Source organism: Littorina saxatilis, linkage group LG15 (assembly GCF_037325665.1).
Source record: "Littorina saxatilis isolate snail1 linkage group LG15, US_GU_Lsax_2.0, whole genome shotgun sequence".
In the NCBI taxonomy this organism is placed as follows: Eukaryota; Metazoa; Mollusca; class Gastropoda; order Littorinimorpha; family Littorinidae; genus Littorina; species Littorina saxatilis.
Genome location: NC_090259.1, coordinates 7,125,560 through 7,153,013, shown reverse-complemented (window position 1 = coordinate 7,153,013; position 27,454 = coordinate 7,125,560). Strand labels below are relative to the sequence as shown.

General features: G+C 44.7%; 1 protein-coding gene and 1 long non-coding RNA gene across 2 annotated transcripts in view; both read right to left on the bottom strand.

The window, feature by feature from the left end:
* The window catches only part of LOC138948391 (mitoguardin-like), a 32,574-nt gene extending 10,899 nt beyond the window's left edge, over positions 1–21,675 (bottom strand). The window contains exons 1-9 of the mRNA XM_070319923.1: positions 20,691–21,675; positions 18,948–19,139; positions 17,490–17,581; positions 16,804–17,022; positions 16,442–16,554; positions 14,985–15,057; positions 13,976–14,062; positions 10,532–10,630; positions 4,620–4,754 (exon numbers count right to left, since the gene is read on the bottom strand). Of these exons, the coding sequence (XP_070176024.1) occupies positions 4,620–4,754; positions 10,532–10,630; positions 13,976–14,062; positions 14,985–15,057; positions 16,442–16,554; positions 16,804–17,022; positions 17,490–17,581; positions 18,948–19,139; positions 20,691–20,985 (1,305 nt within the window). The 5' untranslated portion in view covers positions 20,986–21,675. The remainder of the gene's footprint in view (positions 1–4,619; positions 4,755–10,531; positions 10,631–13,975; positions 14,063–14,984; positions 15,058–16,441; positions 16,555–16,803; positions 17,023–17,489; positions 17,582–18,947; positions 19,140–20,690) is intronic.
* Positions 1–27,454, bottom strand: part of LOC138948397 (uncharacterized) — a 319,572-nt gene that overhangs the window by 254,810 nt on the left and 37,308 nt on the right. The window lies entirely within an intron of this gene.

Here is a 27,454-nt window from a genome sequence, read left to right as displayed (position 1 = left end):
ACCATTACACATACAGCACAGACCAACACGCCGTGGCTAGAGCCTGAAACACAATCAACACCATTACACATACAGCACAGACCAACACACCGTGGCTAGAGCCTGAAACACAATCAACACCATTACACATACAGCACAGACCAACACGCCGTGGCCAGAGTCTGTAACACAATCAACACCATTACACATACAGCATAGACCAACACGCCGTGGCTAGAGCCTGAAACACAATCAACACCATTACACATACAGAACAGACCAACACGCCGTGGCCAGAGTCTGTAACACAATCAACACCATTACACATACAGCACAGACCAACACGCCGTGGATAGAGTCTGTAACACAATCAACACCATTACACATACAGCACAGACCAACACGCCGTGGCTAGAGCCTGAAACACAATCAACACCATTACACATACAGCGCAGACCAACACGCCGTGGCTAGAGTCTGTAACACAATCAACACCATTACACATACAGCACAGACCAACACGCCGTGGATAGAGTCTGTAACACAATCAACACCATTACACATACAGCACAGACCAACACGCCGTGGCTAGAGTCTGTAACACAATCACCACCATTACACATACAGCACAGACCAACACGCCGTGGCTAGAGCCTGAAACACAATCACCACCATTACACATACAGCACAGACCAACACGCCGTGGCTAGAGCCTGAAACACAATCAACACCATTACACATACAGCACAGACCAACACGCTGTGGCTAGAGCCTGAAACACAATCACCACCATTACACATACAGCACAGACCAACACGCCGTGGCTAGAGTCTGTAACACAATCAACACCATTACACATACAGCACAGACCAACACGCCGTGGCCAGAGTCTGTAACACAATCAACACCATTACACATACAGCACAGACCAACACGCCGTGGATAGAGCCTGAAACACAATCAACACGATTACACATACAGCACAGACCAACACGCCGTGGCTAGAGCCTGAAACACAATCACCACCATTACACATACACCACAGACCAACGTGCAACACGCCGTGGCTAGAGCCTGAAACACGATCAACACCATTACACATACAGCACAGACCAACACGCCGTGGCTAGAGCCTGAAACACAATCAACACCATTACACATACAGCACAGACCAACACGCCGTGGCTAGAGCCTGAAACACAATCAACACCATTACACATACAGCACAAGACCAACACGCCGTGGCTAGAGCCTGAAACACGATCAACACCATTACACATACAGCACAGACCAACACGCCGTGGCTAGAGCCTGAAACACGATCAACACCATTACACATACACCACAGACCAACACGCCGTGGCTAGAGTCTGTAACACTATCAACACCATTACACATACAGCACAGACCAACACGCTGTGGCTAGAGCCTGAAACACAATCAACACCATTACACATACAGCACAGACCAACACACCGTGGCTAGAGCCTGAAACACAATCAACACCATTACACATACAGCACAGACCAACACGCTGTGGCTAGAGCCTGAAACACAATCAACACCATTACACATACAGCACAGACCAACACACCGTGGCTAGAGCCTGAAACACGATCAACACCATTACACATACAGCACAGACCAACACACCGTGGCTAGAGCCTGAAACACAATCAACACCATTACACATACAGCACAGACCAACACACCGTGGCTAGAGCCTGAAACACAATCAACACCATTACACATACAGCACAGACCAACACACCGTGGCTAGAGCCTGAAACACGATCAACACCATTACACATACAGCACAGACCAACACACCGTGGCTAGAGCCTGAAACACGATCAACACCATTACACATACAGCACAGACCAACACGCCGTGGCCAGAGTCTGTAACACAATCAACACCATTACACATACAGCACAGACCAACACGCCGTGGATAGAGCCTGAAACACAATCAACACGATTACACATACAGCACAGACCAACACGCCGTGGCTAGAGCCTGAAACACAATCACCACCATTACACATACAGCACAGACCAACACGCCGTGGATAGAGCCTGAAACACGATCAACACCATTACACATACACCACAGACCAACACGCCGTGGCTAGAGCCTGAAACACAATCAACACCATTACACATACAGCACAGACCAACACGCTGTGGCTAGAGCCTGAAACACGATCAACACCATTACACATACAGCACAGACCAACACGCCGTGGATAGAGCCTGAAACAAGATCAACACCATTACACATACAGCACAGACCAACACGCCGTGGATAGAGCCTGAAACACGATCAACACCATTACACATACAGCACAGACCAACACGCCGTGGCTAGAGCCTGAAACACGATCAACACCATTACACATACAGCACAGACCAACACGCTGTGGCTAGAGCCTGAAACACAATCACCACCATTACACATACAGCACAGACCAACACGCCGTGGATAGAGCCTGAAACACAATCAACACCATTACACATACAGCACAGACCAACACGCCGTGGCTAGAGCCTGAAACACAATCACCACCATTACACATACAGCACAGACCAACACGCCGTGGCCTGAGCCTGAAACACAATCAACACCATTACACATACAGCACAGACCAACACGCCGTGGCTAGAGCCTGTAACACAATCAACACCATTACACATACAGCACAGACCAACACGCCGTGGATAGAGCCTGAAACACAATCAACACCATTACACATACAGCACAGACCAACACGCCGTGGCTAGAGCCTGTAACACAATCAACACCATTACACATACAGCACAGACCAACACACCGTGGCTAGAGCCTGTAACACAATCAACACCATTACACATACAGCACAGACCAACACACCGTGGCTAGAGCCTGAAACACAATCAACACCATTACACATACAGCACAGACCAACACGCCGTGGCTAGAGCCTGAAACACAATCAACACCATTACACATACAGCACAGACCAACACACCGTGGCTAGAGCCTGAAACACGATCAACACCATTACACATACAGCACAGACCAACACACCGTGGCTAGAGCCTGAAACACAATCAACACCATTACACATACAGCACAGACCAACACGCCGTGGCCAGAGTCTGTAACACAATCAACACCATTACACATACAGCACAGACCAACACGCCGTGGATAGAGCCTGAAACACGATCAACACCATTACACATACAGCACAGACCAACACGCTGTGGCTAGAGCCTGAAACACAATCAACACCATTACACATACAGCACAGACCAACACGCCGTGGATAGAGCCTGAAACAAGATCAACACCATTACACATACAGCACAGACCAACACGCCGTGGATAGAGCCTGAAACACAATCAACACCATTACACATACAGCACAGACCAACACGCCGTGGATAGAGCCTGAAACACGATCAACACCATTACACATACAGCACAGACCAACACACCGTGGCTAGAGCCTGAAACACAATCAACACCATTACACATACAGCACAGACCAACACACCGTGGCTAGGGCCTGAAACACGATCAACACCATTACACATACAGCACAGACCAACACGCCGTGGCTAGAGCCTGAAACACAATCACCACCATTACACATACAGCACAGACCAACACGCCGTGGCCTGAGCCTGAAACACAATAAACACCATTACACATACAGCACAGACCAACACGCCGTGGCTAGAGCCTGAAACACAATCACCACCATTACACATACAGCACAGACCAACACGCCGTGGCTAGAGTCTGTAACACAATCACCACCATTACACATACAGCACAGACCAACACGCCGTGGCTAGAGTCTGAAACACAATCAACACCATTACACATACAGCACAGACCAACACGCCGTGGCTAGAGCCTGAAACACAATCACCACCATTACACATACAGCACAGACCAACACGCCGTGGCTAGAGCCTGAAACACAATCACCACCATTACACATACAGCATAGACCAACACGCCGTGGCTAGAGCCTGAAACACAATCACCACCATTACACATACAGCACAGACCAACACGCCGTGGCTAGAGTCTGTAACACAATCAACACCATTACACATACAGCACAGACCAACACGCCGTGGATAGAGCCTGAAACACAACCAACACCATTACACACACAGCACAGACCAACACACCGTGGCCAGAGCCTGTAACACAATCAACACCATTACACATACAGCATAGACCAACACGCCGTGGCTAGAGCCTGAAACACGATCACCACCATTACACATACACCACAGACCAACACGCCGTGGCCAGAGCCTGAAACACAATCAACACCATTACACATACAGCACAGACCAACACGCCGTGGCTAGAGCCTGAAACACAATCAACACCATTACACACACAGCACAACCCATACAAACCTGATGTTATTTCTAAATTCATCTATTGAGATCTAAGAAACAACAAGAGAATCACACACACAAAAAGAGAAACAAACAAACAAAGAATAAAAGAAAGAGAGAACATGACTACACACAAGCAAACAATCTCAAAGTTCTCTGAATCCAAAGAAATAGAGAGAGAAAGAAACAAGGCAAAACAGAAAGAAAGCAGAAAACCAAAAGCCATCTCACTGTTTCTTTGAATCCATTGGAGAGCCAGCGGTTGTTGACGACAGCGGTGACGGTGGAGGGCGGGTTCTCAAGGTCGTCAAACGCGTCCATCAGGATAAAGTCCATCACCACGTCGTAAAATGATATCACCTTCACCTGTGTGGAAAAGACAAACTATCAAGAAATTGTAAAATGATATCTGAGAGAAAAGAAACAACCCAAGTGATGTGAACTCTGCCCTTCTGTTTGCTTTTTATTCAACACAGAAAAACCATGGCAGGGTTCCAGTTTTTAAGTACTTTAAATTACTTAAAATTGACCGCTCCAAAATCGAAACACTTTCAAGGATTTCAAGCACGTGCACAAACCCTGCCATGGATAAAGCAAGTGATCTGAACTCCGCCCTAATCAGACAGCAGAGCACATCCTGCAGGCTTGTCCATACCACAGTGTTCTGAGGGACACCATCTGGCCAGAGGAGACAGCGCTACAAAAGAAGCTATACGGCCCCAGAGAGGACTTGGAGAGGACAGCACGTTTCGCCCTGCAGTCCGGACTGACGATCTAACAGCAAACAAGAAGAAGAAGAAGAACTCCGCCCTTCTAAATAGGCAATGAGAAAAAAGCAAGCAGGAAAGACACACACACATGCAAATTGCCCACAGAACTATTCCACACCCATGGCTGAGTGACTGAGAAGAAAAACTGCTCTACTGTGGACCTCGCTTTAAAGACCTCCAACATTCTGAGAAAATCAAAGGAGGGAGACCGGCACGGTTGGCCTAGTCAGGCTAGTGGTAAGACGTCCGCCCCGTGATAGGGAGGTCGTGGGTTTGAACCCCGGATGGGTCATACATAAGACTTTAAAATTGGCAATCTAGTGGCTGCTCCGCCTGGCATCTGGCATTATGGGGTTAGTGCTAGGACTGGTTGGTTCGGTGTCATAATAATGTGACTGGGTGAGACACGAAGCCTGTGCTGCGACTTCTGTCTTGTGTGTGGCGCACGTTATATGTCAAAGCAGCACCGCCCTGATATGGCCCTTCGTGGTCGGCTGGGCGTTAAGCAAACAAACAACAAGAAGAGCAAACGCTCGATCGAGTCACTTTCGCAGTTCTGAATATTATATGAGGCATCAGATGGACAGGAAGAAATTGCTATTCACAACACAATACAGATGTAAATAATTTGATGTAAAGAATAATCCTATAAAGTTTGAATCAAATCCGATGAATAGTTTCAGAGATATGATATTTCAATTTTTTTCCTTCAAGACATACCTGTGACCTTGAAAAAGGTCAAAGGTCACCAAAGCAGACGTCAAAGTGTAGAGGTCACTGGGAGTCACGTTCACATAAAATTTGAGCCCGGTCACTTTTATAGTTTCCGAGAAAAGCCCAACGTTAAGTTGTGTGTTGCCGAACAGAAAAGGCTAGTTATCTCCCTTGTTTTTCTGATAACGTTCGTAAAAGGCTACAGATGTAAATACTTTGATGTAAAGAATAATCCTACAAAGTTTCAATCACATCCGATGAACTTTGTCAAAGATATAAAATGTCTAATTTTTCCTTTGACGCTGACCTGTGACCTTGAAAAAGGTCAAAGGTCAACGAAACCATCGTTAAAGTGTAGAGGTCATTGGAGGTCACGACTAAACAAAATATGAGCCGGATCGCTTTGATAGTTTCCGAGAAAAGTCCAACGTTAAGGTGGTGTCTACGGACGGCCGGCCGGACAGACTAACACTGACCGATTACATAGAGTCACTTTTTCTCAAGTGACTCAAAAAGGAGGGAGTGTTAAAATGGGAGGAAAATGTACAGAGGTCATGAACGGAAAGCAGGGTCTTAAAAAGGTGGGTGAGGCTTGGGAGGAGGGGACGAATGGAGGGGTGGGGGGTGGGTGGGTGGTAATAAAAGTGAGGTTCCTCTGTAATACAGACAAACAGAGAAAGAGGAGGACATAGTTACCCCTCTCCCTGCCACTGTAATACAGACACACAGAGAAAGAGGAGGACATAGTTACCCCTCTCCTTGCCACTGTAATAGAGACAAACAGAGAAAGAGGAGGGCATAGTTACCCCTCTCTCTGCCACTGTAATACAGACAAACAGAGAAAGAGGAGGACATAGTTACCCCTGTCCCTGCCACTGTAATAGAGACAAACAGAGAAAGAGGAGGGCATAGTTACCCCTGTCCCTGCCACTGTAATACAGACAAACAGAGAAAGAGGAGGACATAGTTACCCCTCTCCCTGCCACTGTAATACAGACAAACAGAGAAAGAGGAGGACATAGTTACCCCTCTCGCTGTCACTGTAATAGAGACAAACAGAGAAAGAGGAGGACATAGTTACCCCTCTCCCTGTCACTGTAATAGAGACAAACAGAGAAAGAGGAGGACATAGTTACCCCTCTCCCTGCCACTGTAATAGAGACAAACAGAGAAAGAGGAGGACATAGTTACCCCTCTCCCTGCCACTGTAATAGAGACAAACAGAGAAAGAGGAGGGCATAGTTACCCCTCTCCCTGCCACTGTAATACAGACAAACAGAGAAAGAGGAGGACATAGTTACCCCTCTCCCTGTCACTGTAATACAGACAAACAGAGAAAGAGGAGGACATAGTTACCCCTCACCCTGTCACTGTAATACAGACAAACAGAGAAAGAGGAGGACATAGTTACCCCTCTCCCTGCCACTGTAATACAGACAAACAGAGAAAGAGGAGGACATAGTTACCCCTCTCGCTGCCACTGTAATTGAGACAAACAGAAAAAGAGGAGGACATAGTTACCCCTCTCCCTGTCACTGTAATACAGACAAACAGAGAAAGAGGAGGACATAGTTACCCCTCTCCCTGTCACTGTAATAGAGACAAACAGAGAAAGAGGAGGACATAGTTACCCCTCTCCCTGTCACTGTAATACAGACACACAGAGAAAGAGGAGGACATAGTTACCCCTCTCCCTGCCACTGTAATAGAGACAAACAGAGAAAGAGGAGGACATAGTTACCCCTCTCCCTGCCACTGTAATACAGACAAACAGAGAAAGAGGAGGACATAGTTACCCCTCTCCCTGTCACTGTAATACAGACAAACAGAGAAAGAGGAGGACATAGTTACCCCTCTCCTTGCCACTGTAATACAGACAAACAGAGAAAGAGGAGGACATAGTTACCCCTCTCCCTGTCACTGTAATACAGACAAACAGAGAAAGAGGAGGACATAGTTACCCCTCTCCCTGCCACTGTAATACAGACAAACAGAGAAAGAGGAGGACATAGTTACCCCTCTCCCTGTCACTGTAATACAGACAAACAGAGAAAGAGGAGGACATAGTTACCCCTCTCCCTGTCACTGTAATACAGACACACAGAGAAAGAGGAGGACATAGTTACCCCTCTCGCTGTCACTGTAATACAGACAAACAGAGAAAGAGGAGGACATAGTTACCCCTCTCCCTGCCACTGTAATACAGACAAACAGAGAAAGAGGAGGACATAGTTACCCCTCTCGCTGCCACTGTAATACAGACAGACAGAGAAAGAGGAGGACATAGTTACCCCTCTCCCTGTCACTGTAATACAGACAAACAGAGAAAGAGGAGGACATAGTTACCCCTCTCCCTGCCACTGTAATACAGACAAACAGAGAAAGAGGAGGGCATAGTTACCCCTCTCCCTGTCACTGTAATACAGACAAACAGAGAAAGAGGAGGACATAGTTACCCCTCTCCCTGCCACTGTAATACAGACAAACAGAGAAAGAGGAGGACATAGTTACCCCTCTCCCTGTCACTGTAATACAGACAAACAGAGAAAGAGGAGGACATAGTTACCCCTCTCCCTGCCACTGTAATACAGACAAACAGAGAAAGAGGAGGGCATAGTTACCCCTGTCCCTGCCACTGTAATAGAGACAAACAGAGAAAGAGGAGGGCATAGTTACCCCTCTCCCTGCCACTGTAATACAGACAAACAGAGAAAGAGGAGGGCATAGTTACCCCTCTCCCTGCCACTGTAATACAGACAAACAGAGAAAGAGGAGGACATAGTTACCCCTCTCCCTGCCACTGTAATAGAGACAAACAGAGAAAGAGGAGGACATAGTTACCCCTCTCCCTGCCACTGTAATACAGACAAACACAAAAAGAGGAGGGCATAGTTACCCCTGTCCCTGCCACTGTAATACAGACAAACAGAGAAAGAGGAGGACATAGTTACCCCTCTCCCTGCCACTGTAATACAGACAAACAGAGAAAGAGGAGGACATAGTTACCCCTCTCCCTGCCACTGTAATACAGACAAACAGAGAAAGAGGAGGACATAGTTACCCCTCTCCCTGCCACTGTAATACAGACAAACAGAGAAAGAGGAGGACATAGTTACCCCTCTCTCTGCCACTGTAATACAGACAAACAGAGAAAGAGGAGGACATAGTTACCCCTCTCCCTGCCACTGTAATACAGACAAACAGAGAAAGAGGAGGACATAGTTACCCCTCTCGCTGTCACTGTAATACAGACAAACAGAGAAAGAGGAGGACATAGTTACCCCTCTCCCTGTCACTGTAATACAGACAAACAGAGAAAGAGGAGGACATAGTTACCCCTCTCCCTGCCACTGTAATACAGACAAACAGAGAAAGAGGAGGACATAGTTACTCCTCTCCCTGTCACTGTAATACAGACAAACGGAGAAAGAGGAGGGCATAGTTACCCCTCTCCCTGTCACTGTAATACAGACAAACACAAACAGAGGAGGACATAGTTACCCCTCTCGTTGCCACTGTAATACAGACAAACAGAGAAAGAGGAGGACATAGTTACCCCTCTCCCTGTCACTGTAATACAGACAAACACAAACAGAGGAGGACATAGTTACCCCTCTCGTTGCCACTGTAATACAGACAAACAGAGAAAGAGGAGGACATAGTTACCCCTCTCCCTGTCACCGTAATACAGACAAACACAAAAAGAGGAGGACATAGTTACCCCTCTCCCTGTCACCGTAATACAGACAAACACAAAAAGAGGAGGACATAGTTACCCCTCTCCCTGCCACTGTAATACAGACAAACACAAAAAGAGGAGGGCATAGTTACCCCTCTCCCTGCCACTGTAATACAGACAAACACAAAAAGAGGAGGGCATAGTTACCCCTCTCCCTGCCACTGTAATACAGACAAACACAAAAAGAGGAGGGCATAGTTACCCCTCTCCCTGCCACTGTAATACAGACAAACACAAAAAGAGGAGGGCATAGTTACCCCTCTCCCTGCCACTGTAATACAGACAAACACAAAAAGAGGAGGGCATAGTTACCCCTCTCCATAGTTCACGCTGTATATTAGGCTATCGAGAGATCGCCGACGCCAGGTGTAAACAAAGCGTTGTCTCTAACTTCATGGCAAGTGTCCCCCATTCAAAACAAAATGTGTCTCTTTGAAACCACGTACAGCTTGAATTTATAGTTGTGGGAATGAGTAAGGTTTGTATCTAGTGTGGTTTTCAACAATACATTTACACGTAAATGAACATACGAACCCATTTGCTGTGGATCTGTCCTCACTCAAGCATATTTGCCCACTTTCATCCCATCCTACACGCCTGTTTGTCGATAAATGGACTGAAAAGCCAAACCATTATGTTCATTGATGTATCATGCGTTGATATGTGAAATATCACAATTCAAAAAAGTCTGAAATTCAAAAAGAAATGAAGCAGTCAAAACTGTGTGGTAGCGCACCACCGCAACATCTGGATCGGAATAAAACTGCCACCGCACATTGGAAACCATACAGCATCAACACACAGCCAACAATCGCTTGGCGGTACAGCGGCGTACGCTCGGCATAACCTTGAATATACGGGATGTAGTTACCCTGCCACTGCAAATTGAGACAAACAGAAAAAGAGGAGGACATAGTTACCCCTCTCGCTGCCAGCTCTGCTTCAATCTTTGGCCAGTTCTCTGCGTTGTCCACGTAGTCAAGCAGCTTGTCGTAGGCCACGTAAAACTCCTCCGCATCCTGAAGGAAACCATAGCAGCAAGTTATACGCACTCACAGTAAAACCAATTAGCGGCAGAGGGGAGGTAACTCAGTCATCCCCAGGAAGGAGTTTCTCTTTTTTTCACCGTACGATAGGTAGAATGCAAAGAGAGTGAACAAAAGAACATGCGAGTGGGTAGGTCCATGTTATTTGATTAAACACCCCACAATGATGTGCTTGGCAAAAAAGGATGAAAAGGAAATTATTAGAACATTTTTGCTGCTTGTCAAATGGTTGTGTGATGTGTCTAGTGTGTTGGCGAAGTGTTTTGTGCTTGTCACCTCTCGCTTTCAGCCCTCACCACTGGCTAGCACCGTCCTTTTCAGGACAACGCGAAAAGAGAGCAGCTTGCGTCAGTCTCTCCTGCCAGTACATAACCTCTCCACAGCAAGCCCTTTGTAGTGCCTCCATCGTGGCGACAGGCGTGAACTGGGTACCGAAAGGCCCCAGGCTGAACTACAAGGACTCGGAGGAGGTTGGCCCCTAGACGTGTGGCATGCAGGCCCACCGGCGTGTGGATACGCCCTGGTGCCCACGAACCAACCCCCAACTATGGGTTAAATAGCCGGGCAGGACAGGCTCGTCAACCCTGGAAGGCAGCTGTTCTAGGAGAAGATCACCCCAAAATTAAAACGAGGGCAGAAGAGGCTCACTATCCCTGCAAGGAAACTCCTCTAGGAGAAGGACCACTCCAAATTTAAACCCACGTAGTCCCCCGAAGACATCGGCCATTAGGCGGGGAGCAGACCGGATGTCTACGCTTACTACGACAAAACCGTCGAACGCAGAAGAAGAACATTTTTGCTCAACTGACCTGAACTTAGACGGTAAAACTGTCCCATCCAACGCTGTTTCTGTGTGTGAGGTTGGTTTTTTTTAAAGCATTTTTCAGGGCACACGGAGGCTCTTTTCTCACACAAAAAGTACAGATCAATCAAGAAAGGATCAAATGAAAAATGCAGTTCAAGATGTAACCTTTCCATGTTTTAATACTTTTATCCTTGGATCTGGGAAGTAAAAATCAAAAGCTCATTACCTCAAGATGATCTTGCAGCATACTCCATCCAGTGAACAGGTAGTAAGCATACATTCTAACACCAAACTAAGCATAAAAAGTCCTACAATGTCTTGAAACATTTGTCTCTGTTCCTGTGAAATCAAGCAACTGTGCATAAAATCCAACACCAAACTCAGCATATCGAGTCCTCTGTACACTAAGTCTCACACTTTACTCTTTAGAGACGCCGGTGCATCTTTCTGCGTTGGCCTCTCAAATGTAAAATCGCGATCGACCCACGCCCAATTCTATTTGTAACGCATTCCTTCATCGCTGAAAGTGCCCCCTCGGTCAACAACATCTGTCCTGAAGGCCATTTCTTCCACAGTTTTCAAATATCTATTCTGTCCTAGGCGCAAAGACTCTGTGATTGAAGCACATGGTAATAACGGCGACGCGTTCATGCCGGAAATGCCTGTTAGCTTGTATGATCGTGAACGGACCAAGTAGGAATCGCAACCGTTTGAGAATTTTTTTTATTTTTTTTAGCAAACAGTGGTTTCGTCGTAGCGGAAATTCAAATCGTCGCAATTAGAATATGACTTCGTCGTATTTACGACGAAAGGCGTACCATTCCCAGGCCTGAAAGACAAAAGGTCAGTTGGACCTTGGCTGAAAATATGTATAGATCCAAATGTCCTGCTTTCACACCTTCTCAGCCGCGCTGTGCAGGTCAGAATTCGGTTCGCGGCCTAGCCGACCCAGTTGTTCCTGCCAGTGCGCCCGCACTGGCTGGTTACCAGGGCAATGGAAATCCAAAATGGCGGCCAGCAGAGTCTCACTATCTCTGGCGAGTGCTGTTTCTAGGAGATTTACAACACATTCCCTTCATTCTAATGCCCCACTATCTTGCACCAGTCTGTCAGCCAGGCAATTAGCTTGCTGTGTGTCGAGCCAGGGATGTGTATCCCCACTGTAATTGATAGTAGGCAGCTTTAAGTGAAACGGGCCCCTTGGCACTGAGCAGGAAATGGATTCCAGATGTTAAAACAAATGCCCCCTTATCTCAGTTCCCTCTAATCCTGTAGCTTTGCTGGTACCTAGACCTGTTGGGAGATATGCTATGCTGCAGGTTGTAATAAACAGTTCTAGAGAAGCAAGACTTGTCTGGGGGGAAAAAGGGTGGGGGGGGGGGGGGGGGGGGCGCCATGGGTTTGGTCTGTACTTTGGGACGAGTGTCTACTCCCACTCACTGTGCTCTCTGTTCTGTGGAAAGCAAGCACTACTGGAATGAATATGTGCCTTATCTAAAGGAAAGTGAATGTGTTGGTATCTGTGCTGTTTTATTTTGTTGTTTTTGTGTGGACTGTGCTCATTTTCATGCCGTCAAAATGAATTGTGAAAGTTGTATACAATACAATGGAGTGCAGTGTATTGGATTAGCAGTTATTCATTCTACTTTCTGGTGCAAAGGTAAGGCTTGCTTCATTCATTCTGCTTGCTGTTCTGTGTTTAGCATGCTTGTTGCCTCTAAAACAAAACTGTATTATGTCTGTAGTAAAAGTGTGCTAACACTTTCAAAACACACCAAAGCACCTCAATCAGTTAGTACTAATAAATACTTCTTACCAAATTGAAATGGGATTACAATTGCATTGAGTGGTATCTGCAGAAATCGATCTAGTCATGTGTCAAATTTCAAAAAGGAAATGCAACAAACGGCTCAGCTATCATTTAAATAAAGTTGTAAGTAAGAGTATTACAGCTACGGTCAGACAGGCCAGTTTGTTGCTGGCACCCTCAGCTGACTGGCTGGCTCGCTGTGTGCAGCTGGCTGGGCTATTTATAGATGGCTGCTCTAGATAACCGAATTCTCAGTGCTGGGAAGGTGTGCTTTGTCCTATGGTAGGAATATGACTGGTCAGAAAATCAACATGTCAAAACTACCAGTTTCAGCCAGTTGACCAACCACTGGTCAGACTGATGCGTCATATCAAAGAAGTATGTGTCAATGACCAAAGACTAAGGCCTGGGAACAACACATCTTGCATGCAAGGTTCATCGACGATTTTGAGAAAAGTTAATTATTTGAACCATCAGTGATTGTCTGCCTGCTTCAAAGACCGCTGGATCAACGTACTGTAAATGTAAGGTTTTGTTTTGTCAATAATTAAACGTTCCAATAACCTACAATTCTTGGTTTTTTGATTGTGGGAACAAGACTGCAGCAGACACTGACACACACTAATTACCTTGTCTGCCTTGATCAACAAAGAGCCCAGTAGGCGGCGACCCATGCTGGCAGACACTGGCACACACTAATTACCTTGTCTGCCTTGATCAACAAAGAGCCCAGTAGGCGGCGCCCCATGCTGGCAAACCACTGGCGGTTGTTGGGGTCCATGAAAATCTCCTGCACACACGACACCACACCATCAGTGTCAGTGAAACACAAGCTGAGAAAAAGATACGTTTCTGTACTAGCTATGATGGTGAAAAACCTGCAGGGCATGTCCACCTCCACCCCCCTTTCAACCACACAGAAAGAAACACACACACACGTACACACACACAGAAACACACACACACATACACACTCACACACACACACACACACACACACATACACACACGCGCACACACACACACACACACACGTACACGCACACAGAAACACACACACACACAGAAACACACACACAAACACACATGTATGTAGAGACCATTCCCCATTTGTTCTCTGCAGCACAAATTAGTTTACACAAGTTCTTCCAAATTTGCCAGTAAAGTTTCACTTGTTTTGACTTTAAATAAGCACACGCTCTGCCGTTTGACACTCACAAATCTTTTTCTTGGAGACACATCAACGCAGACACTTTCTTTATTTGGTGTTTAACGTCGTTTTCAACCACGAAGGTTATATCGCAACGGGGAGAGGGGGGAGAGGGGAGAGAGCCACTTATCAATTGTTTCTTGTTCACAAAAGCACTAATCAAAAATTTGCTCCTGGGGCTTGCAACATAGTACAATATATTACCTTACTGGGAGAATGCAAGTTTCCAGTACAAAGGACTTAACATTTCTTACAAACTGCTTGACTAAAATCTTTACAAACATTGACTATATTCTATACAAGAAACACTTAACAAGGGTAAAAGGAGAAACAGAATCCGTTAGTCGTCTCTTACGACATGCTGGGGAGCATCGGGTAAATTCTTCCCCCTAACCCGCAGGGGGCGCACTTGGCATTGCAATTCAACATTTCACACACATACGAAAGTCAGGGAATGACAAGACACTTAATCATAGTGTCAAGCCAAACAAGCCGTCCTCACCTCAAACGCCATACGAACTCCGTGTAGCTTGGCCAGGAATTCCACGTCAGATAAACAGTGAGCCATCTCTGACCTGAAAAACACGTCAGATAAACAGAGAGCCATCTCTGACCTGAAAAACACGTCAGATAAACAGAGCCATCTCTGACCTGAAAAACACGTCAGATAAACAGTGAGCCATCTCTGACCTGAAAAACACCAACAGTGTTTTCCTGAGATGTGTGCCTGCTGTCTGTATGTCCGTGTCTTCGTTCCCACTAAGGTGACATGCATGCTCACTGGAAAACACCCAGCTCCACCTTACACTATACAATGCCCCCCCCCCCCACCCCCCACCACTCCCTTCTAAGCCCCTTGTTTTAATACCACTCTCTTCCAAGACCCTAGTTTTCAGAGGTTCCCAAAATTACTTCTGAAGTTTTAACTCGATGTTAAGACTATTTCCCTTTAAAAACCCAACCTTCTCAGATCGTCTGAGGTCTTTCAGCCTCGCGCCACCTAATTGGCGTAGAGGCGCGTCCCCCGGGTGGTGGATGGGGGAGCCTTCTCTACTAACTTCTGAGAGAAGGTCGCATCACTCTCGATGCCGTGAACCTAATTAGGATCTTTTTCTTGTTTCTTCTCTATTTCTGCCTCCCCAAAGTCCTTTTACTTTCCTTTTCTCACCCATAAAATTCTTCACTTATTACCCTTGTTAAGTGGTTCTTGTATAGAATATAGTCAATGTTTGTAAAGATTTTAGTCAAGCAGTATGTAAGAAATGTTTAGTCCTTTGTACTGGAAACTTGCATTCTCCCAGTAAGGTCATATATTGTACTACGTTGCAAGCCCCTGGAGCAATTTTTTGATTAGTGCTTTTGTGAACAAGAAACCCTTAACAAGTGGCTCTATCCCATCTCCCCCTTTCCCCTATCCCATCTCCCCCCTTTCCCTCGTCGCGATATAACCTTCGTGGTTGAAAACGACGTTAAACACCAAATAAAGAAAAAAGGTCTTTCAGAGATTGGTTGAATATTGTTTTATTATCCTCCGTACAACCTATACGGCTATCCTGGACCAATGCAAGTCTATTTCCAGTCTCCATGCTTGAAGGTAGTTATGTTCAGGTCTTTCGCAGTAAAATGTAGAAGATTCTAAAAAGCTCATGTCTTTTCACATCTGTTTCTTCAAATCTTGTGAATGCCAATGCAGCCAGAAAGAATAGGGCACAGATCCGTGTTTGAGCCGCAGCAGCCAGAATGACTCACCGTAATTGCCTACAGGGCACAGAGCAGTGTTTGAGCTGCAGCAGCCAGAATGACTCACCGTAATTGCCTACAGGGCACAGATCCGTGTTTGAGCCGCAGCAGCCAGAATGACTCACTGTAATTACCTACAGGGCACAGAGCCGCAGCAGCCAGAATGACTCACCGTAATTGCCGACAGGGCACAGAGCTGCAGCAGCCAGAATGACTCACCGTAATTGCCGACAGGGCACAGAGCCATGTTTGAGCTGCAGCAGCCCGGTCTCGTAGAGTGGCACCATGTGCAGGATCTCGCGGTGACTCTCCAGGTCTGCCAGGTTGGCCATCTGTTAATATACACCAAGCATCCACATCGCTCATTCAAACGGGAAAATATAAATACAGTGTATATTTGGGCCAAAGGGACAAGCTGATGTGTCCTTATTGGGGGAGGACTCATATGGCAGGTACTACAGTATACATGTATATATGGCACTCCCCACTTTTCACCTCTCCTTCCCCCCCCCCCCCCCCACCCAAATAAATATTCATAAATCTAAAGAAATCCACCCCAACCCAGTAAAACACATCCTCACGTCTGTAGCAGAACAGAAGGAGTCCTGGTCACTGGACTCATCGTCCAGACTCCACCTCCTGTCAAGCTCGTCTTCCACCCCAGCGAAGACGGACAGTGCGGTTCCCAGGGCAACATGGTCGGCATGACGCTCGCACAGACGCTCGTAGTTGTCCTGCATGCGGTACGCCACATCTAGCAAGTTCTCCAGGCGGTGCTGTAAGGCAGCCGTGTCCGAGTCCTGTGTCAGCAAATAGCAATTATTATCACCTGATGTTTGGAGAAAGAGGGGGAGAGAGGAGAGAGGAGAGAGGGAGAGAGAGGGGGAGAGAGCAAGTTCTCCAGGCAGTGCTCAGATGCTGACGTGTCCGAGTCCTGTGTCAGCAAATAGCAATTATCATCATCTGATGTTTTGAGACAGAGGGGGAGAGAGGAGAGAGGGGGAAGGAGAGAGAGCGGCAGAGAGCAAATTCTCCAAGAGAGAATAAATAGACACATAAATAGAGAGGAAAAAAGAGAGAAAGAGAGAGTGAGACAGAAAGACAATGAAAAATAGACAGACAGAACGAGGAATAGACAGCTGTGGGCATGTGAACTTTAATAAAAACTGCTTGTGCTCAGATTTGACCAAACAGAGACCTCGACGAGCAGAAAGGGTTATTGTCATAAAACGTCATGTAATTCTGTGTATGTGTGTTAGCAACTTACAGGTATGGCGGGGTAGGGCTGGTCATCCAGGTAAGACATTTTCATGATGGCGTCCTCCCAGTACGACACGGCTGATGACAGACTTTCCATACCTGCAACCAGACAGGTAAATTGTAATGACATCAGTCACAAGTGAAATCAACTTTGCTTCCATAGCTATAAGTTGAATGTAGCCTAACAAACTTTCTACATCATTTCGGATTTCCAAACAACCACACAACTTTTCCTATCTGTTTTGGACGTGGATACACATACCGGCTGTGGTTCTGGATCTGACTAATGTGATGAGGACAAAACGCGTTTCGGAAAACACTGTTTCGTGTTTTCGCATCGTGTTTTGGGTTTTAGAGCATGCTTTAAAATCTGAAAACACGTTTCGGTTGTCAGCCAATGAACGCGTCATCGCCCTTACCAACTCAACCAGGACATGGAAGACAGGATGTTTTGTATGTAACTGGTTTTGTGCCTGCATACATGTACAGTACATACCAAAGGGGATTTATTTTTATTTTTAAGGCAATGCAATGAGACCCTCATTTTAAGGCTACTCCCCCCCCCCCCCCCCCCCCCTCCCTTCAAGTTCAAGACCTTGGTTCTCAGATTTTCTGTTCTTAGCCTCTGTAAATACTCAATTTAAAGACTCTCTACATGTTTAGAGCTGATTTTCTGTTTTTGGGGAGGGTGGGCTACACCGTTGCTGAGCTGGGAGAGGGGGGAACATCCCTGCCTTTATCCCACCACATGCAATGGTTCTGAACCAACCCCAAACCTCCCAGTCCCAGGGAAAGACTGGCTTCTTATTAACTGTTAAGCACTAAGCCAGCTTTTGGTGGTAATATTGGTACTGTAGAACCCCCCCTATTAAAACCCACCATTCATAGACCTCTCCCCTAGTTTTACATTTTTTTTCTCTCATAGTAATCATCATTAGTCATAGCATAACTTAAGTAATTTTGTGTAAATTCAACTCTATTTTAAACTAGGCATGGTGCTGAAGGAATGGCAATTTCAGCTGAAATAAAGCCGGGGGTCGGGGGCCGCTCAGGCCCCCTGGCGGGGTGAAGGGGCAGCGCCCCTTGTGGGGGTCAGGGGGCGTTGCCCCCTGAAGCTGACGACTTTTTACTAATTCAAATGTGTTTAGTGCCCTCTCCTTGAAGCTGAGAGGGATATAAGTGAAAGATAACAAGGCTTGAGTAAGAAAAAATAATAATCTCAAGTCAATCAGCAGATTTTTATTTATTTTTTTTATTTTTTATTTTATTTTTTGTTGTTGTTGATTTTCGTTTTCGGCGGAAGAGTACCATGCCTGTTAAAAATCCCTCCCTTTTAAATTTAAGACCTAATTTTCTGACATGTTTGGAGGTCTTAAAACCAGGGTTCCACGGTCGGTATACCTGATGGTTGATATACCTGATGGTTGACAGGAAAAGCAATTAAGGCATGAACAGACTTTCTCACCAAGCGAGCACAGCTCCAGAGGACTCATGTTTGCGGTGTCGAGGCCGGAGTGTGTGATGGTGGAGGTGGAGGAGGAGACTGAAGCGCCCCCTAGGCTGGACATGGACGCCGACAGCGAGCGCTGACGTATGTGTTCCAACATGGACCCTGTGTGGCTCGCTGTGCTCTGAGCGCTCCGTCGTGATGTGATGTCTGGACATGTGGAAGAGAAAAAGGAGATAAGATAAGACAGAGGATTTTTCCCAAAATCGACGTATGCTGCCTGAATGGCGGGGTAAAAACGGTCATACACGTAAAAATCCACTCGTGCAAAAATATGAGTAAACGTGGGAGTTTCAGCCCATGAACGAAGAAGAAGAAGAAGACAGAGAATTAAGTTATTAACACTAACAGCAGTAAATGATAAGACAAATGATTAACAGAAGTACATGAAGATTTTGTAAATTATACATTAAAACTCAAAGACAGTTTGTTTGCAAGTGCCTATGGATACTTCAGGAACACAACGAACAGTAATTATTAGACTAAGTAACATAAATACAACACAAAGACATACAATCTTTCCTTCACAGTCAAACTCAAACCCGCATATTTCACACACACACAGTGATCGACACAGTACACTCACACACACACACAACTCATTTGCATGGTATACTTTCTTTATTTGGTGTTTAACGTCGTTTTCAACCGTTCAAGGTTATATCGCGACGGGGAAAGGGGGGGGGGGGGGGGGGGCGGGGGGGTGGGGGGTGGGATAGAGCCACTTGTTAATTGTTTCTTGTTCACAAAAGCACTAATAAAAAAATTGCTCCAGGGGCTTGCAACGTAGTACAATATATGACCTTACTGGGAGAATGCAAGTTTCCAGTACAAAGGACTTAACATTTCTTACATACTGCTTGACTAAAATCTTTACAAACATTGAGTATATTCTATTCAAGAAACACTTAACAACCTGGGTAAAAGGAGAAACAGAATCCGTTAGTCGCCTCTTACGACATGCTTGGGAGCATCGGGTAAATTCTTCCCCCCAACCTGCGGGGGGAGCATGGTAAACTAAAATGCACCCACAACACACACACACATGTATACAAGTTACACCAACAGACCCGCCACAAGCACTACACTGTACTTCTTCTACAAGCAATGTGGAACCTTTCAGCACGTGTACGGAAACGTGTACAGGTAACGTCTTCAAATAGTTTTTAGGTCACGCGTTTGCCAAGATCTGCAGTCTTGGTTTCTTGGGAGCAAATTAACGTATGCATTTGGATATAAATGTAGACTAAAAGTGGTTCAAGGGTGACGCAATATCAACACGTACGTGTACAGGTCTTTGCTATACGTTCGATCATCTAGAACACAGTAGTACCAGCACCACAACAATAACTTCAGCACATATAATTTACCTCTCCTCACTCTAACTAGTCTAAGGCCAAAAAAAAAAATAGGTGTGGTTACGGTAACATAGCCAAAAAAAATAGGGTAGGAAGGTAGGCAATCACTTTTTTTTTTTTAACTTTTTTTTCTAATGTGTACAAATTAAACCTACTTGACAGGGAAATAAGTGTGCGACTCGGGCGATTTTGCTTTCATTGCGTTTTCTGCACTTTTTTTGTTTTTTTTTGTTTTGACAAATGCAATAAAAAGTTATAGGGTCGGCCCCTAAAAATAGGGTAGGTCGGGTTACCGTAACCACACCTATTTTTTTTTTAGGCCTAAGTCTAACCCTGGTCTCACCTCCATTGGGTGTGTTGGTTCCGCTTCTGGCCGAGGTTGAGTGTTGAGTGTGAGTCAGTCGCTGGTGTAGTCTCTGGTTCAGATGGCGCTGTCGTTGCTGTTGTTTTGCGTCAAGTTTTTTCTGAATCTGCTGTGCCCGTCGTCGTCGCCGACGGAAAAACGCTGCCATAAAGCTCATCACTGCCAGACCCAGCGTCAAACCTAGTGCCGTCAGCTTGACATGACGCGGAAAACGTGTCAACTGTGACACATGTGCTGGTAAATGTCTTTGGAATTCTGCGAAGCTTTTGAACATGGTGGAATGTTATCACTGACACTGTCCTGTGGGTGTGACTGTCCTGAAGCCAGTCAGTGCCACAAAGTGAAAGTGAAACCTAAATAATCATCAGCAAAAATCCATATATAATATATTGTGGCATCTCAAATTAAAATTGAATATCGTGGCGGACAAAACAGAAGAAGTATCTGAGGGACGATTACTGAACATCGCCCAGGTCTGATTCCTGTGTAGATTATTGGATGATACGATCACGTTTAAACTGACACTCACAAATCTATTGATCTACCTTGAGCACCTACACGTTCAGTGTTTCACATCTATTCCACCGGCAATCGATCCAAAATAATGATTCTCTGTAAAATGTAAGAGAAATGGCCACTTCTATCACTATTATATTACAAGGCCTGGTTCTTTCCTCATCGTCAAAGATCCCGAGAAATTGACTTGATCTTGGGTCAGCACCAAATCACTTCCAGTTTCAGTACTCCAAAAGCCGGCGACTTTTCTGAAAGAAATTTCACTCTTTGTTGTCGGACTGAGCAGACAATAAATCCAGCATACATTCAGTCGTCATTTCTTATCCGAATCGTGGATAGCTCACGGTCCTCGGGCTGACCATTTGGTTAGCAACACTGTCATCCAAAGGTCACACGACTATCCATAGTTTGCCTTTCGAATCGCCATGCGATGGTGACAACCTTGACATTCTTCATGCTAAGCCAGCAATTTGCTAATTTTCGTATCCTGTTCTTGTTTTGCTTCGTTTTTGCAAAACGATTTCTCTTCTTATCTAATCTGCATCCACTTTTAAAAACGTAGGACAGACTACACATTTAATGTAAAAATGAACCTGTAACTAAACTAAACAATTATTATTCCATGAAAAATTGGGGTTGACGATGCAAGGGGAATGATCCCATTTTCAATCACACTTCTTTGTGTAACAATTGTCTCCCCTGCATGCTCAGGGACAATTCGACGACGCGAAGCGTTTTGTTGAGGGTGCGAAGCGTTCGAACCTCCTAGGGGGGTCCGGAGACATGCCCCCAGAAAATGTTGATAAAAACAGAGACATGTGTGTATGTCTCTGATAAAAACAAGGAAAATGGAGCAATCTAGTGCAATCTGAGCCAAGAAACATCCCCTAATACACTCCAAAATTTGAATAAAAACAAGGACCAATCTGGTGCAACCTGAGCCAACTAATTACCCAACTACTTTCCAAAACCGTCACTTAGAAGACAAAGGCCGGCTCTAAGGGGGGTCCGTGGGAATGCCCCGCGGGAAATTTTTGATAAAATTCAAGGAAAATTAAGCGATCCGTGGTGCAATCTGAGCCATCAGATTTTCTTTATTTTCATTTTTTTTCTTCTTTTCTACTGTTTTTGTTTTAAAGGTCCTTGTCTACATTTTTATACCGAAATCGCCATTTGACCATTAAAATGCAGAGTCTATTATCTACATTTTTCAACAATACACCCCCTTTCGATCAGGAAAGACGAAGCCAGTGTAGCCGTTTGAAAATTCATTGTAGTATTCCAGCGTAGTACTCATAGTAGGATATCCTTATTTGGAAAATGCCAAGCGCAAAACTCCTCTCAAATCCTGTGCATTTTGTGCGTTTAAAAAAAAAGCGTGGACAGCGCTCCAGTGTCAAACTGTTGCTGCACTTGTCAGTTTGGGCGTGGCTATAAGCATCGTGACATAAATTTGATTGGTCAGTATTTTTAGGCAAAGCACATGTTCTCAGCAAACAGAAAACAAAATATTGGAAGCGTGAGTCAAGCTACCCAAAAATAAAATCTTTTTTTACATATTTTTTTTTCTATAACTTTTTTCCCCATGGTTCATTCATCATCTAACATAACTTTTTAGCGAAATCTAACCATAAGATTATGGGAAAAAAGCAAAAATGTAGACGACCACCTTTAAGGCTGGAGCGGGGGGGGGGGGGGGGGGGGGGGGGGGGTGGACTTCGTGTGTGTGTGTGTGTGAATAATAGAATAGAATATAATAGAATAATCTTGTAGGCCCATTGCCACGAAACCTTAACTGAGGCTTATACAGCACAAACCAAACAACAGAAATAAAAGAAGAGTCATTGTGTGTGTGTGTGTGTGTGTGTGTGTGTGTGTGTGTGTGTGTGTGTGTGTGACTGCGCCGGTGTGTGTGTGTGTGTGTGTGTGTGTGTGTGTGTGTGTGTGTGTGTGACTCGTGTGTTTGTTTTGCATGCCAAAGCCGGCGTGCGTAATTTTAGTCTCAAACCTTTGCCTCCCACTCAGTCGAACAGTCAGTCAGGACAAAAGCAGCACAAACAAAAAGGTTCGAGCAGCAGTTCCAATATTTATTCACTCCACAACAATCAATGACATTGTTAAAGACATACGAAACCGATAAAAAAAACACCCAATCAGAAATAAAAAAAAGACTTCTCTTTATGTCCCCCCCCCCCCCCCCTCCCCGCCAAATCCTACCCCCCCCCCCTCCCCCTCTTTCGAAGTGAAATCTCTGACGTCAAAAGCAAAACAAAATGGCGTCACGTAAAACTTCTGTCACTCTGTCTGCATGTCTCCCGAGGATAAGTGACAGGGAATTTCGAAAATGAAGTTTGTCTCGGTGACTTCAAAATATCAGCAGCAGACTGTGCATGTTCGGTTTCGTAAATCATAAATCCTTAATTATTCAATGCCATGTAATATCAAGTTTATACCGTCCGACACGGCTGCGAAACAATTACACATTAACATCACGGTGTGTCAACTGATTCCGTTCATCCACCGGATGTTTCCGTTCATCCGCAGGATGTGTCCGTTCATACAGCCCCATTTTCGTCACTTGCTTCGGGAAAAACGTTGTGGTAAGTCGTGTGGGCAGCGCGCTTGTGTGATATTGAAAGAATAAGGTAGCGAAATGGTTGGGCTATGTGTACGATAAGTACCAAGGTGCTAGTGAATCCTAATAATAACACACGCGGGCCGAACGTGGCAAAATTGCCTGATTTTTTTTAACATTTTCTTGTTTTTCTCGCTCTGTTATCGAATCTGACCCTTGATTTGCACATGATCACCAAAACCATTGCCTGTTACGACATTTCGCTTGAACAGAAGTTTATAGAAACCCATGGCTTTTGTACAATCACTTGTCTTTTGAAAACATACAGATTCCGTTCATACCCCATGTTTCCGTTCGTACAAAAGTGCATGTTTCCCTTCGTACGAAAAGCGTTTCCGTTCATACACATTCGTTAGATCAGAGTGAAACAGGCCCCCACTACAAGTTCTGTGTATTCCAATCGTCTTCAAATAGCACAAAGTACGAATGCGGGTGATATTGGGCCTATGTGAACCATAAGACGAATTGAATTTGCAAAAAAACAGTTTTGTGTCCGTTCGTACTGATTTTGACGGGAAAATGTGTCCGTTCGTACCACTTTCATCAAATGTTTCCCTTCGTACCCTTTTCAGTAATGTGTTCAGTGACGGAGCTTTCTGTGTGTTTTGATAAGAACGAAGATTGATTTGTGCAGTTGTGCTTGCTTTGCAGCACTGCAACTAAGACTGAACTAAGTAACATGTACATTTGTATGTTACTCCTATCATGCCATTTGCTTCACCTGTGATAATCATGAGCAGAATTTAGACAAATCAAGAAAAAACATTATCCAGGCTCTATCAGTCCTTTTTACATTTAGTCAAGTTTTGACTTAATGTTTGAACATAAATGGGGAATCGAAACGAGGATCGTGGTTTATGTGTGTGTGTCTGTGTGTGTGTGTGTGTGTGTGTGTGTGTGTGTGTGTGTGTGTGTGTGTGTACGTGTGTGTGTGTGTGTGTGTGTGTGTGTGTGCGTGCGTGCGTGCGTGTAGAGCGAAACTACTGGACCGATCTTTATGAAATTTTACATGAGAATTCCTGGGATTAATATCCCCGGACGTGTTTTTCTTTTTTTCGATAAATATTTTTGATGACGTCATATCCGGCTTTTTGTAAAAGTTGAGGCGGCACTGTCACACCCTCATTTTTCAATCAAATTGATTGAAATTTTGGCCAAGCAATCTTCGACGAAGGCCGGACTTCGGTATTGCATTTCAGATTGGTGGCTTAAAAATTAATTAATGACTTTGGTCATTAAAAATCTGAAAATTGTAAAAAAAACATTTTTTATAAAACGATCTGAAAATTTACGTTCATCTTATTCCTCATCATTTTCTCATTCTAAAAACATATAAATATGTTATATTTGGATAAAAACAAGCTCTGAAAATTAAAAATATACAAATTATTATCAAATTTAAATTGTCGAAATCAAATTAAAAACACTTTCATCTTATTCCTTGTCGGTTCCTGATTCCAAAAACATATAGATATGATATGTTTGGATTAAAAACACGCTCAGAAAGTTAAAACGAAGATGGTACAGAAAAGCGTGCTATCCTTCTCAGCGCTACTACTACCCCGCTCTTCTTGTCAATTTCACTGCCTTTGTCATGAGCGGTGGACTGACGATGCTACGAGTATACGGTCTTGCTGAAAAATTGCATTGCCTTCAGTTTCATTCTGACAGCTTGACTAAATGTTGTATTTTCGCCTTACGCGACTTGTTTTATAAACGTCTTTGATGACGTCATATCCGACTTTTTGTAAAAGTTGAGGCCGCACTGTCACACCCTCATTTTTTTATCAAATTGATTTTAAAACTTTAGCCAGGCAACCCCCGTACTATGGGATTGCATTTCAGCTTCAAAGCTTAAAAAATGATAAAAAAAGAAGTTTGGTCATTAAAAATCTGAAAATGCTAAAAGACTGAATGTCTAGGTTTAGCTTGCAGAAAGCATATTTTGAACAGGTTTCACATAAGTTTAGATCTGTGAAATGACATTGTGTAAGGAAACTGGAAGAAGACACACTTATCAAAATGTTTGCTCTTCAGTAAGATTTTAAACAGGGATGGTATTGCACCAGAAAAGCCACAGTCGCGTGTTGTTGCACTCATGAACAACATGCATTATGGGTTATACATAAGTCGAATTAGGGGTATTAAAATGCTAATTGCACAAGCTTTCTACCAAAAATCACAAACGTCATGAAAAGCGTACGAAGGGAAACAATTTGATGAAAGTGGTACGAACGGACACATTTTCCCGTCAAAATCAGTACGAACGGACACAAAACTATTTTTTGCAAATTCAATTCATCTTATGGTTCACATAGGTCTAATATCACAGGCATTCGTACTTTGTGCTAGCCTATTTGAAGACGATTGGAATACACAGAACTTGTAGTGGGGGCCTGTTTCACTCTGATCTAACGAATGTGTATGAACGGAAACGCTTTTCGTACGAAGGGAAACATGCACTTTTGTACGAACGGAAACATGGGGTATGAACGGAATCTGTATGTTTTCAAAAGACAAGTGATTGTACAAAAGCCATGGGTTTCTATAAACTTCTGTTCAAGCGAAATGTCGTAACAGGCAATGGTTTTGGTGATCATGTGCAAATCAGGGGTCAGATTCGATAACAGAGCGAGAAAAACAAGAAAATGTTAAAAAATCAGGCAATTTTGCCACGTTCGGCCCGCGTGTGTTATTATTAGGATTCACTAGCACCTTGGTACTTTTCGTACACATAGCCCAACCATTTCGCTACCTTATCCTTCAATATCACACAAGCGCGCTGCCCACACGACTTACTACAACGTTTTCCCCGAAGCAAGTGACAAAAATGGGGCTGTATGAACGGACACATCCTGCGGATGAACGCCTACGGAAACATCCGGTGGATGAACGGAATCAGTTGACACACCGTGAACATGCTTCCATTTGAAACTTCGAGGTCTTCATCGGGGATTGACGCCCGACCAAAGGTAATTGAAGCCCAACGGAGCGAAGCGACGGAGGGCTTCAATTAGACTTTGGGAGGGCGTCAATGCCGATGAAGACCTCGAAGTTTCAAATGGAAGCATGTTAATGTTATTGTAATTCAATCTGACGACGATCTCTTTCCTGCTTTCATGCGGTTGTAAACAGACAGAATTGGTTCTGTTCTGTTCACACACTACTTTCAGTCCGCCTACCTGCAAGGGTCAAGTCCCCAAAAATGTGTCTCTGTATTCCTATCGTATCACTCTGCTCCTGTTTTGTTTTCTTTCACACACATTTTCCCTTCTTTGTTGACGGGTTTCTGGACAGCAAACTCTAAAACAAATTCTTTTCATCACAAAATCGATCTTTGGAATTGACTGACGTAGTCCGGAAGAATTCATGCATCAACTTACGTCACATATTCGACGTCATCACTTCGCATACCTTATGGTCTCGGTATTTCGTTGGCCTTCATATTTCCTACTTGTAAAATGACCCTTAAAACTAACCGAGACTAGTTGAGGCTGTATCAATGCGCTTCGCCAGCAGGTTAATTTTTTCAATTTTGTTAATGGATTTTTTTAGCAGGGCCGGACCCGGGGGGGGGGGGGGGGGGGGGGGG